A 13,252-nucleotide genomic window follows, 5' to 3' on the forward strand; every position below is an offset into this window, starting at 1 on the left:
AAGGCTTTAAAATTCAATACTAATGCACAATTTCTACTTACAATATCAAAAGGCACTCTTTTTGTGGAATGGCCTTATTAACATTAGCAGAACATTCCAGTTTTCTCAGAACCACTTGTATTAAATCCAGACATAATTGCTGACGTTTGTGAAGGGAACGTTATCGTAACAATCATGTTATAACATCACACTATAACTTCATGAAAGTCTTGTGGGAATGCTATTTGGGATGTTTAGGAATGTTTCTGTAATGTTTTTTTTCAGAACCTATTCAATTGAATCCAGACATAATTGCTGAAGTATGTTCAGGGAATGTTTTTTGGAACCCATGTCATGTCACAGAATAGCCTTATGTGGCCATTGTAGAGATATTCCCTGCTTGTTGTTATGGGTGTTCTAAATAACATATCCATCAACATTAGCAGATCGTTCCTGTAATGTTTGCTCAGAAACACTTCTATTGCTCCCTCATTTTGTTGCGGCAGTATGTTTCTAAGAACATTATTGGAACGTTGTGTTATTACATTGTGTTATCACGCACATAATGAGAACATTATGTGGTAGTTTTTACACATGCTATGCACAACATTTTGGTGACTGTGAGGAGAACATTACAGGGATATTTCACTTCAAACATTTCCTTAGAAAAAATATTTGGTGATCAAAAACATTCTTAGAATGTTTGTGGGACGTTTTCATCCCAATGTTAGCTCATACCCTAACTAGAACTTCTTGGGAATGTTAGCTAATGTCCTGGGAATGTTTCGGGTTTGCTGGGTACTTAATGGCATGCCACATCCACAACATGTAGAAGAGCTGGCTAATACAATGGGGGAAAAGGGTGTATAAATATCTACTAATTTGAGCTAACTTACTTGAGCCTCTGGAATTCTGCATATGCGTCATCAAATGCTGCAAGAAAAGAGGAGGTGAGTATACCTGTCAAAGCATTGGTGAAGGAACTAGAGCCGCTAAATTCCATGTAGATGTCAAAATGAGTGCACTATATAGGAAATAGGGTGCCATTTGGAACTCAGCCGTCGTCTCACCCTGGCCAGACAGCTCTACTGTCCTCTTCAGACCGCCCTTTCCGTCATGGAACTCGATGGCGTATTTGCCCTTGTCTTTCTCTGTGGGCTCTGTGATCTGTAGCCACAGCTGCTCTCCCACCACACCACTCTTAATGCGGTCTGTGAAGGCTATCGCTGCATCCCTATTAGAGAGGAAAACAGCTGACTGACACACACACGTATAGGCGGCATCTCACAGGCGACGCACACCTGACAGTTGAATGTACATGCAAACACACACGCGCACATTCAGGCACGCACACACGTGCGCACTAACATTCACACACACACACACACACACACACACACACACACACACACACACACACACACACACACACACACACACACACACACACACACACACACACACACACACACACACACACACACACACACACAAGTAAGGAGACTACACACTTGTGGTGCCAGGTGACCTGGAGCGCCTCGTTGTAGTAACTGACAAAGGAGTAGAGTCTGATGCCCTCGTCTGTGCTCTGGATCTTCAGTGCAGTGGATGAGTTGGCTAGGGAACGTTACAGAGATGTTACACAGTCTTACGTTACAGAGATGTTCCACAGTGCAACGTCACAGAGATGTTCCACAGTGCAACGTCACAGAGATGTTCCACAGTGCAACGTCACAGAGATGTTCCACAGCGCAACGTCACAGAGATGTTCCACAGTGCAACGTCACAGAGATGTTCCACAGTGCAACGTCACAGAGATGTTCTACAGCGCAACGTCACAGAGATGTTTCACAGCGCAGAGTTACCATAGATGTTTCACAGTGCAACGTCACAGAGATGTTCCACAGTGCAACGTTACAAAGACGTTATAAAGTGCAGCGTTACAGAGGCGTTACACAGTGCAACGTTACACAGAGCAACTTTACAGAGGAAGACTTTATGGATGTCTTGAACCCAAGTTCAACTTTAGTTGATGGGTTTACCACTGCAGTGAGGCACATGTACTTACCAATATTACTGAACACTTCATTCATCAAGTCTCTGAAACCTGGAGGACAGAAATGTAAATATGATGAGGCCTTGTTGACGCTTTACTGCACACACAATGAGGTATGGCTTTGAGGGGTTAGTCACCTTGTTCTGTCAGATTCAACGTGGATGTGTCCTGCCCTCTGTCATCCTTCAGAACAATCTCATAGACACCGGCATCCTTCTTTGAGATCTATAAGAGAAGGCTAGGTTTGAGACAGACATCATTTTGCAAATGAAGAAAATTCAACTCTCAAGCGAAAAGGCAAGCTTTTCTCCCCTGCTATGGGTGCTGCAGGACACACATTTATTTGACACAAAAGCAAAAAAGCATTCTCAAAACAGCAAAACCAAGAAGATGATCACTTAAGGTGACAAAAAGATCACGCTGATCCCAACTTTTAGTATTCTCCAGATAAGGTCCTCGAGGGAATTGTCTAGGTCTGTCGCTACAGCTGCAGGAGGAGCATCACGCTGTAATAGGACACATGTGACATGTTTACATACTGCACCGCTAAGGCACGATGCGTGTCACACGTGCACACACTGTGCCACTTTTGATGACACGCACGTTGGACTACACACAGAGACGAGTGGTGTGTTTGGCTGAAGACTAGGTAGACAGATGTCGGGTGGAAAACAGGTGAATTACAAAAGGACATGATATACTGTAAAAGACATGAAACAGATTTTATAAAACACATTAAAAAGGGGTAGACTCAGCGAAATGATGTTGCCGCGAGCAGCACCGCAGATATTGAGATGAGCGAGTTGCAAGGCCTCACTCTCACACACAATATCTGCGCATGTGCACGGGTTCGCTTCACTCTGTTTACAGTGTGGTAGCCCAGGCACCAAAACAGCAGAGAAGTTGAGCCTCGCGCTTCACAGCTCTTAGTTGTTAAGGAAATTGACCCACTATGCAGTTTCCTTTCTGCATCTACGTCAGTCTACCTTTAATACAGAGAACAATGGTTGAGACATGGTGTGTTAGAGGAAAAATGTTGAATCGTGTCGAAATATGCTGTAATTTAGTAAGGAATAATAAATGGGGGGGTTAGAATTTAAGAGGTTTTATACAAATTTAAGTAAGGATCGGTTAGATGCTGTAACTGGAAAAGACAGAAATTGTGATTAATATAATTAAGAAAGCGATATTAAGACAGTAATGTACGATCAGAGTAAGACAAAACTTTTCACATGGTCGCAACCCCTTCAGACCGACTTATGCTCAACTTTCTCCACCATCTTGCAGCCAGAAGATAGCATCCATGTTGTGTGAGGAACCCATATATTTATGATATATGAACATATAGACAGAGATGTGCAATGATGATACAGTCATACACAGTTGCAAACAAACAGCACATGGACTGTATAATGATGTGTAGAACATATTACAAAAACATTCAATACACACAGTATGTTCATACATGTGCAGCATATTGAAAATATTATATTTTCCAACCTTTATGTAGTCTACTGTATAGAAGGGCCATTCATATAGCCTAGAGTAATGTGCAAAACAATATTATTAACCCTCTAAAGACAGGTATTGTGCCGTATGGTCTTATACTGCTGCATAAGAGGCTTGTGGTACTGTATATATTTCTAATGTATGATGTACATGAAATAACTGCAGAATCCCTCTCACCTGAGCAATCTCCAGTTTGAGCACTCCCTCGGTGAAGGTGAGTTTCTCATCTCCCTTGACCTCACGCCCATCCTTGTACCACAATGCAACAGTCTCTTTCTTTATGTTCCCAACCTGCAGAGGGTGACAGCGACAGATGGATAGAAATAGAGATAGACAGAGATAGGATGTTCAGGTCCACTTCCTTACTGCACACCGGTGGGTAACAAGTCATCTGGAGAGGCGTGTGAGCTGACCTAAGAAGAATTTTCCTAATACTGACATCCATTATCCAAGAGTTCCCTCTAACCCTGTTCCTCAGCATTCTCACCTTGCATTTCAGGATAACACAACATTCCGGGGTCACTTCATAACTCAGATACTCCACAAAGTGAGGACCTACGAAAAACCAGTGGGATTATTTCAATGATCAATTATGTTGCTATGATTTCTGACATTGTTCTATAAATCGAATATCTCACTGTATCACCACTCCACTCATGACATATTTTCTTCATTTAAAAAGATCCCATACCTTGCTTTCTGTGCCACTCTTTGCGCATGAACGCAGACTCCTTCTGCAGCCCCTTGAACACTGGAAAAACACATCACTCCTGATTAGGTGACAAAACTTTTACATACAATCACATTAATCTTTCATGTAATATAGTCACTATGATGTGTCTTGTACATTGACGTGGATATTATTTAAATCAGATACATTTGTTATTAATGTGTGCACAATAGTTTATGGTTTATAGTAAGCTTTTACTGCCCTCTAGTGAAATATGTTAAGAGCTAACTTCTGAGCCATAGTGGGGCTGTTTTTTCTTTACAACAGAGGAGAGATAGCCTGGTCCCAGATCTGTTTGTGCTCTTGCCTACTCCACTGCTGTCCTTGTCATTCCATGACAAAGACTGACATGGAGTTGGCATGATAGCTAAACTGACTGGCACAGGCGAGAGGAGAGAGTGACGGAAGATGATAGGAGGAGGAGAGAATGAGTGGCTGAGTTTATCCTACCATCTCCAATCAGCACCAGGCTGGACTGGTTGGTTGCTTTGCCATCCTGCAGCTGGAAGGTGAAGGTTCCCTCGTCCTCTGGGAGCAGAGACTCCATGATCATCTCAATCACCCCTGTGTCCTTGTTAAAGTTCATCTTGTATTTCTGGAAAGCAGGTCATGGGAAAAGCCTTTTTAGTCTGGTCTCAGAAACTTTATCTCAACAACAGAAATTACAGTAGATGTTATACATATGTAGGGAGCATAGGGTCGCAAATTGCAGGTAACTTTCCCCAAATTCCCAGGTTCTGCAGAAATGCCAGTTGGAGAATTCCTGCAATAAGCACAAAATCCAGGAAACCTCCAACCATGATTTCTGGAAATCCTGATATTTTGTTTTAATGTATTTGATTTTTTTTTTTCACCCCTTTTTCTCCCCAATTTCATGGATTCCAATTGGTAGTAGTTACAGTCTTGTCTCATCGCTGCAACTCCCGTACGGACTCAGGAGAGGCGAAGGTCGAGAGCCATGCGTCCTCCGAAACACAACCCAACCAAGCCGCACTGCTTCTTGACACAATGCCCGCTTAACCCGGAAGCCAGCCACACCAATGTGTCGGAGGAAACACCGTACACCTGGCAACCGTGTCAGCGTGCACTGCGCCCGGCCCACCACAGGAGTCGCTAGTGCGCGATGAGACAAGGATATCCCTGCCAGCCAAACCCTCCCGGACGACGCTGGGCCAATTGTGCGCCGCCCCATGGGCCTCCTGGTCGCGGCCGGCTGCGACAGAGCCTGGACTCGAACCCAGCATCTCTAGCGCCTTAGACCACTGCGCCACTCGGGAGGCCCCTAAACCTGGGAATTTTAACAACCCTAAAGGAGTGCATTTTGTTTCCAGTCCCAAAGCGGCTCAACATTAAGAGAGTTCAGTTATTTTGTTTCCATTCAATGCCTACTTACCTCTCCCTGGGAGAGACTGTTGTCATTAAACACATATTCTATTTTGCCATTAGCAGAGATCTTCTCAGCCTGCAGCCAGAAGCGAATTCTGCCCTTCTCCTGCAGCTCCACAGCCAGCTCTGTCTTTAATGGAATAACTAGACAGATCAAATGAGAAGGAGAGAGACAGAGAGGAGAGAAGGTGAAAAAGTGAGAGCAGGAACAGTGAGGAAAGAGTCATGCACAGAACAAACAGATAGGCCGCATCCCAAATGGCACCCTATTCCCTACACAGTGCACTACTTTTTCCCTTGGTCAAATGTGGTGCACTAAGGGAATAGGGTGCCATTCGGGATGCAGCCATAGAACAGGGTGTCTGAGTTTCTCACTGGGGAATTTGTGGTCATGGCTGAGCTCCAGCAGTTTCTTCAACTCTGTCAAAAAAGAAAAAAGACTTATGAAATAAATGAAATATTTATCGGAGATTAAGAAGTAGAAATTACACGGGAGCAATGAAGCTCTGCGACCCTCTTAATAACCTTCTAAGTTAGCTGCTTAAGTGATTACGTGGTCAGGCTAGTACAGTGCTACAGTACCACAGACACACAGTTGGACTCACCCTCTGCTGAGAGAGTGTAGCTGGAGCAAGCACCGTCGGTGTGGGTGACAGCACAAGAGTAAATGCCGATGTCATCCTCCGCAGGCATATTGAAGGTGGCTTTGGACCTGAGGGGTAGACACAATGGCACCAGCACAATCAACATACTGAAGTACTTTAGATTACCTAATCTTCTTTCAAACACACACACACACACACACACACACACACACACACACACACACACACACACACACACACACACACACACACACACACACACACACACACACACACACACACACACACACACACACACACACACACACACACACACTTCTCCCCACTGGTCGCCACAGAAATACGAGTATCGTCTGTGATCTCTTCGTAGTTCTTTGACCACACAAATTTGGAGTCTGGAGTCAGGTTGGAGCAGGCAAAGTTCATGGAGATCACTCCATCATCATCAACGTCCACAACAATCTCCGTAGTGCCTGAGAGGGAACAGACCTAAAGTCAAACACGGCTGGAGACTTAAAAACACATGCAAAAGGTGCAGTATGACTAAATGTAGGAATATTTTTTACCACTAAAGGGATAGTTCACCCAAATTATAAAATGACCTTGTAAGCGGTCTATGTACAAGGTAGGACAGCAGTTTCCAGTTTCCCTGGCAGTGGCTGACACGGTTTCCAAATGCTAACGTTTAAGCATTTCTGGCACAAATCCCATTCAAGTCATGGGACAGATATTCGCATTTTTCATTCATCATGTTCAAATCATCTATAAGTGACTTTGGTGAGCTTCACAACACATTTGAGATACTTTCGGGTGATTTGGACATGATGCGAGAAAAATGTGAGTATCTGTCCCATTACTTGAATGGGATTTGAACCACAAATACTCAAATGTTAGCATTTGGAAACAGTGCCGGGGAAATTAAACCTAGCTATGGATTGCTGTCATACCTTGTCCTAGACTGCTTACAGGGGTAAGGAAACCAATATGTAATTTGGTGTTTGAGTGTTTGTACATTATCTGTATTTATACTTGGTTTTTCAACAGGAAAGAAAAGAAATAGCTGTGTGGGGAGGGGGTCTTTTTTATTTAACTTGTATTTTACCAGGGAGACACATTGAAACCTATGTCTCATTCACAAGCATGCCCTGGGAACAACAGTCACATCAGCACAATTATATACAAAATATACACATTAGCCATTATAATAAAATAAAAAAATACACATTCATCCCTATAAAATCCTTAACCAATTTCCTAAATTGGCCCAGGGACAACAAATCATCCGAACGTAGTGCCCAATGGAGACTATTCTACACGAGGTGCCTGACTTCAAGGTATGACTTAAATTAAATGTGAAGTATGTATGCTTAATAACAATGTCCTTCCTCCCTCTCCCTCATGCTCTGTTGAGGGGTCTTTAACATCGTCCTACCTGGTTTGGTTTTGGCCAGGACTGGTTCTGTGGGCTCAGAGGCCTTTCCCACACCTGCCTTATTCTGAGCACGCACTCGGAACACATAGGTCTCCCCCTCCTTTAGACTCTTAATCTGCTCATGAAAGAAAGAGTCACATTATACACATGTTAGTCACATACATCAACTATTACTATATAATATTACTATTGAGACACAATTTGCAGTATTGAAAATCCCTTTACACACGGGGCACATCCTCTGACTGACCTAATACCTCCACCAATCAAATCCCACTTACAATCAGACACTATGCATTTGAATTCTGAATTAGAATGTGTGCTCAACGGTATGATTGACTTAAGTGGATAGAAATGGTTGCCCCTAGAGGCTGATCCTGGGTCAGTTTCCCCCACTAATGGTTAAGGTTAGGATTTGGGGAGGGGAAGCTGATCTTAGATCTGTCACAGGGGAAAATTCACCGTGGAGCGATAGGAGTGTGGACAGGGTCCTGACCTTCATGTAGTTAGTGAGGACAGCCTTCTCGTTGACTCCTCTCCAAGCCTCCTCCTCAGCATCAGCCTCTTTGATGTCAATGTAGAACCCGTTGACTGGGTCACGGCCCTGGTACACTGGTGGCTTATAAAGCAACACCAGAGTGTTGGCGCGCACCTCTGTCACCTGCAAATCATGGGGAGGTCCTGTGGGAAATTAGGGGTAAATAATTAGGTTTAGAGTTGAAGAACGGACGTAAGGCTGTGGTACAAATAGCACCATATTCCCTTTGTAGTGCACTACTTTTGACCGGGGCCCATAGGGCTATTTGGGACACACACATAGGCAATGCAATGTACATAGATAATGTCCCTGTGCATGCAAGCTTCGACACCATCACCACAAAAGGAGATGGAGGTTATAATTTAAGTTAAAAATTATAATAATTCAGACACATCTTCGCAGTGTATGAATTGTATTGTGATACAGTATCGATGTTGATGGGTTACAGTGTAATTCTCATATTTGCAAGTGAATGTTAGTGGCACTACCCACCTGGCACAGCAATGGTCCACTCCTCACAGACAAACGTTCCACTGGGCAGAGAAGGGATGCCCACGCCTGCCATGTTGGCAGCACGCACCTGGAACTGGTACTTCCTGTTCTCCTTCAAGTCAGACACCTGAACAGACAGACAGACAGACAGACAGACAGACAGACAGACAGACAGACAGACAGACAGACAGACAGACAGACAGACAGACAGACAGACAGACAGACAGACAGACAGACAGACAGACAGACAGACAGACAGACAGACAGACAGACAGACAGTGAAAAACCATTCTCCCTTTTCTCCCGATATGACAAAAGGTGCCTGCAAATTCAGGTTAAAGAGGGTAGCTTCATCCCAAAAGAAACAAAATGGTTAACTCACTCTGTAGGCTCTGTCGCTGACAGCCTTGACGTTGGCCTCGTGCCATGTCCCTGGCACCCCATTGATGACCTCACGGTAGTCCACGAAGTAGCCGGTGATGTCAGCGCCTCCGATGAAGGTGGGCTGCTTCCAGGCCAGCACCATAGAGTCCCGCACGCACTCCAGAACGCTGATGCCATAGGGTGGGGTAGGGGACGCTGGGACAGCAGAGGACTCCAGTTAGCATCATGCTGTGTCAACTGTGAGACGAGGAAGTCATGGGAGACGGAAGCTCTGTAAAGCCTTCATAATGCTCTTAGTTGAGCTTCAGTCTTTCATCACTTTGACTTACTAACTTTCTGCTTTCTTAGAGCAAGTATTGGGCACTAATCAACTTAATCACAAACAAAGTTCAAAGTTCTCTGTTGGTTAAACAACAGCTAAGGGATACAGTTTGTCACCCATACTTGCTGTAAGAGACTACTCTCTGCACCTTTAACCCTTAACCTTTCACCTCAAACTATGTTTCAACCAGACACTGAGTCATCACACATTGACCAATTTACGGGGAGACAAATTTCAGGGACCTGGACTGAACAGAGTTGGAATGAGACAAAATATTTTTGCCACTGGAGCTGTGAGAACACATATGATTTCAGTGGCTGGTCTACGGTGGTGTCTTCTATAGAGGGAGCTCACACAGATAACTGGATAATATTACATACTCATGATAAATTGACCTGTCACACAAATAGTCACATGGACATGGGGTGCTCCCTAATTTGGGGGAGGGGGTATGGCGTAGAATCTGACTAGGAAGTACACTACCAAAAAGGTCTCAGGTCATAGGCGTTCATTTCTGGCTTGAGATTGGCTGACCCACTTCAGAGACAAGCTGTGACAGGCTAGCTCCAGCTATGTCACAGTGCCTCTGTGCGTTAATGTGCACTGCTCTCCCAAAGTGACGGTGGACCTTAAAAGAGCACAGAGTTTGTGAGCCAGCCAGGCTACAGGAGCTAGATGGGATACAGCTTTTGTCAAATTGACATCAGATGTTGAAATATTTCAATTTAACCTTTATTTAAAATGGCAAGTCAGTTAAGAACAAATTCTTATTTACTCCAGCCAAACCCTAACCCAGATGACGCTGGGCAAATTGTGCACCGCCGTATGGGACTCCCAATCACGGCCGGTTGTGATACAGCCCAGGATCGAACCAGGGTCTGTAGTGACGCCTCTAGCACTGAGATGCAGTGCCTTGGACCTCTGCACCACTCGGGAGCCCAAAATAGCTGACCTTAACCTTTTTCCTAACCGTTTTCCTCACCTTAACCTAATTATCGTAACCTGCTACGTTAATTCTCCTAACGTGCTACGAAAAGTCAATTTTGACAAAAGCAATATCCCTTCTATACAAAACCGGCTACATTAAGTTGAGAGGTGGCCAGCACAGTGCCTGAACACTGAGGGTATGGAGGGAGGACAAAAAGCCCCCCCCCCCCCCCATGTGTGTGTGAGGCAGCCTTGTGGTAGAGGTGGCCAGTAGATTGCCTGAAAGGCTGCGTGACTGTGTAGTTAAACTGAGAAAGCTGTTATAGAAACTTACCTTGAGATAAAAATAGGATTTTACCAGTTGAATACTTTGGCTATATGTATTGTGTTTTAATGCCTTTCCTGTGAATATGAGAGTAGAACCACATACGTTCAAAGTGTGATCCCTATACAAATATTAGTGGCAGTTTTTTTTTTTCAAAATAGTTTTCTACCTTCTTACAAAAGTGATTAAAAAAAAATACATTTCAAAAAAGGAAAAAGTGTACAAAGAAAAAAGCTTCAGTTTAAAAAAGGAAAAATAATCCTTGTGGGGGAAAAGATGAAGAGTTGTTTTATTTTGGATGATCTGATGATATAAGAGTTGGCGTGGCCTGACTGAGTGCTCACCTGGGTCTGGGTCTGTCCTGGGCCAGCCCACGCTGTGGGCTGTTTCTTTCTCTGTCCCCCATTTGGCTGAAACATCTACAGAGGACTTACATGTTTTCCCGGCCTCAAGCACCTTAGCCTGACCTTTAACCTCATCCGTGGCCTTGGCCGGCTCTGTGACCGAGTCTGTGACTGATTCTGTGACCAGGTCAGGGGCCCAGGTCACACTGCCTCTCTTGCCCCCCTTGCCTTTATTTCCTGTAGCCAGGGGCCCTGAAGAGCCTGAGGGGCCTGAGGGGCTTGAGCTAGTGGCCCCTGCCCCAGCTCCGGCCCCTGGGCCAGGCACACTGCCAGTTTGAGCATTGAGCTTTAGCATAGTGTAAGGGGGGTACTGAACGGCCTCATGCGTGCCCGTCCAGCGTGGCGTGTGCTTGGTTAGTCCGCCCACGTTACCACCCCTTGGTAACTCCCACTCCGGCAACACACCATGAGGAATACCGCCCCCTACAGGAGTTAGCAGAAAAAAGCAAAAGAAGCCATTTTACACAGGCAAAGAGAAGATCAACCATTCACACTAACAAACAGCTAAAATCTCAGTCAGCTCACTCAGAGAGTAAGGACGAGAGAGACAGAGAGACAGAGGGAGAGAGAGAAAGAAAACATTACCAATACCATCACATACAATATTAAATACAGTACAATGTCTTCATCAGACTGCACTGAAAAATGAAGACAAGATGACCAACGAGTGACATCTGCGTGTGGAAGCGAGTTGCAGAGTTAAAGAGAAAGCACAAGCATGTGAGGGGAGAAAGCGAGTGTGTGCAGGCTTTGCGCCAACCCTTCATGAAAAAGCCACAGCATACTTTCGTAATGATACCAGTGGATTTCATTATATGCACAATACGGGTTACATTTTTCAAATATATATAATGGTGTATAGCAATTTACTCAATGGGAGACAGCTATTGGAAATGGTTATGAGTGAGATCTATGGACATAAATGCAGTTAATTCTCCCTAATATAGTTTGAAAAGATGTGCGATAGAAGTGTTTCCTCATACTAACCTCAGCTCAATTGTGAGTATTCAATTGTATGTCTTTTATCGCGTAAGACACTACCACTAATGGGCCTAGACTCTAGGTCTACCGACTATTATCAGTTGTGATGGACTGTAGAGAGAAATCCATTGGCGTTGTTACTAAGTGTGTTTCATAAGGGAAAACAGAGCATGCTGCTCGGCACAAAGCTGGCCAGTGAATGAGTGATGTGTCATAGCTAGAAGCTTGGTTCGTCACAGTGCAGACATTAATGGGACAACTGTAAAGGAGCAGTTTAGCATTCCTGTTCCCTAGCTCTGGTCCAGGGCGCTAGCGCAGATCAGCGTTAGCGAGGCGCCAGCCGCTGTAACACCTGGGACCAGAGCTTGTATTCCCAGTTGAGAGTGAGTAGAATGGGCAGATGCACAATGCAGATCAGGGGTTATTGTTGGTGGGGTGGAGAGGGGGTGGGTACCTTAAACACCAGGTGGGTGGTGGAGGCTGATACATCTCGTGCCCAGGCAACGTGATGGGGGGTGGGGGTGGAGGGGGGGGTGACAGAGGAACGCAAGGTGGGCTGGTTTGTAACAACCGCTGAGTTGGATCGCACTGACCCAAATTAGAGGAAGTCTACAACTCCTGACCCTGGCCCGCCTCAGGTTGTGCAGGGAGAGTGGGGATAGGTTCTGACTCAACAGGGGGTGTGGGGGTGGCGGGTGGGGCTTGTTCGGGTGACTGACAGAGTGGAACCATGGGAAAGAACACGTGGGAGGAGTCGAAATGCTGATGGTACACAGAGCTGACAACGTGATGTCTCAATGGACAGCAAAAAAAGAAGACAATGGTGCAACACATCAGCTAAACCCCTGTTCATTGTGGAAACGGGATATTTCTTTCATCATCGGCATATTACAAAAGGAGTAATAACAATATTATGCATAAGAAACAATTATCACATTCCACCCACTCATAGAGCTAAAAGGCTTTCCTGATCCTAGTACCATAAAATTATAACCCAACTTTAAGTCACATACCCTCTTAGAAAAAAAGGGTTCAAAAAGGGTTCTTCGGCTATCCCCATAGGAGAACCGCTTTTGGTTCCAGGTAGAAAGAATCCTTTTGGGTTCTATGTAAAACCCTCTGTAGAAAGGGTTCAACATGGAACCCAAAAGAGTTATACCTGGAATAAAATGGGATCTACCT

The 13,252-nt window shown here is 44.7% G+C and overlaps 1 protein-coding gene across 12 annotated transcripts in view; it reads right to left on the reverse strand.

Annotated features, from left to right (window-relative positions):
* myom1b (myomesin 1b) overlaps nucleotides 1-13,252 on the reverse strand; it is a 34,758-nt gene that overhangs the window by 6,008 nt on the left and 15,498 nt on the right. For 8 of the 12 annotated variants that reach the window (XM_045710660.1, XM_045710663.1, XM_014180778.2 and 5 more), the window contains 18 exons: nucleotides 11,495-11,512; nucleotides 9,110-9,306; nucleotides 8,728-8,854; nucleotides 8,194-8,378; nucleotides 7,698-7,812; nucleotides 6,582-6,738; nucleotides 6,266-6,372; nucleotides 6,036-6,080; nucleotides 5,668-5,804; nucleotides 4,725-4,869; nucleotides 4,236-4,295; nucleotides 4,032-4,099; nucleotides 3,722-3,835; nucleotides 2,173-2,260; nucleotides 2,048-2,086; nucleotides 1,491-1,596; nucleotides 1,050-1,213; nucleotides 876-912 (listed from right to left, as the gene is read on the reverse strand). In XM_045710660.1, coding sequence (XP_045566616.1) covers nucleotides 876-912; nucleotides 1,050-1,213; nucleotides 1,491-1,596; nucleotides 2,048-2,086; nucleotides 2,173-2,260; nucleotides 3,722-3,835; nucleotides 4,032-4,099; nucleotides 4,236-4,295; nucleotides 4,725-4,869; nucleotides 5,668-5,804; nucleotides 6,036-6,080; nucleotides 6,266-6,372; nucleotides 6,582-6,738; nucleotides 7,698-7,812; nucleotides 8,194-8,378; nucleotides 8,728-8,854; nucleotides 9,110-9,306; nucleotides 11,495-11,512 — 1,909 coding nt within the window. The remainder of the gene's footprint in view (nucleotides 1-875; nucleotides 913-1,049; nucleotides 1,214-1,490; nucleotides 1,597-2,047; nucleotides 2,087-2,172; nucleotides 2,261-3,721; nucleotides 3,836-4,031; nucleotides 4,100-4,235; nucleotides 4,296-4,724; nucleotides 4,870-5,667; nucleotides 5,805-6,035; nucleotides 6,081-6,265; nucleotides 6,373-6,581; nucleotides 6,739-7,697; nucleotides 7,813-8,193; nucleotides 8,379-8,727; nucleotides 8,855-9,109; nucleotides 9,307-11,494; nucleotides 11,513-13,252) is intronic. The other 4 variants (XM_014180780.2, XM_045710662.1, XM_014180785.2 and 1 more) reach the window with 1 other exon arrangement.

The sequence above is a fragment of the Salmo salar genome, chromosome ssa29, assembly GCF_905237065.1.
Source record: "Salmo salar chromosome ssa29, Ssal_v3.1, whole genome shotgun sequence".
In the NCBI taxonomy this organism is placed as follows: Eukaryota; Metazoa; Chordata; class Actinopteri; order Salmoniformes; family Salmonidae; genus Salmo; species Salmo salar.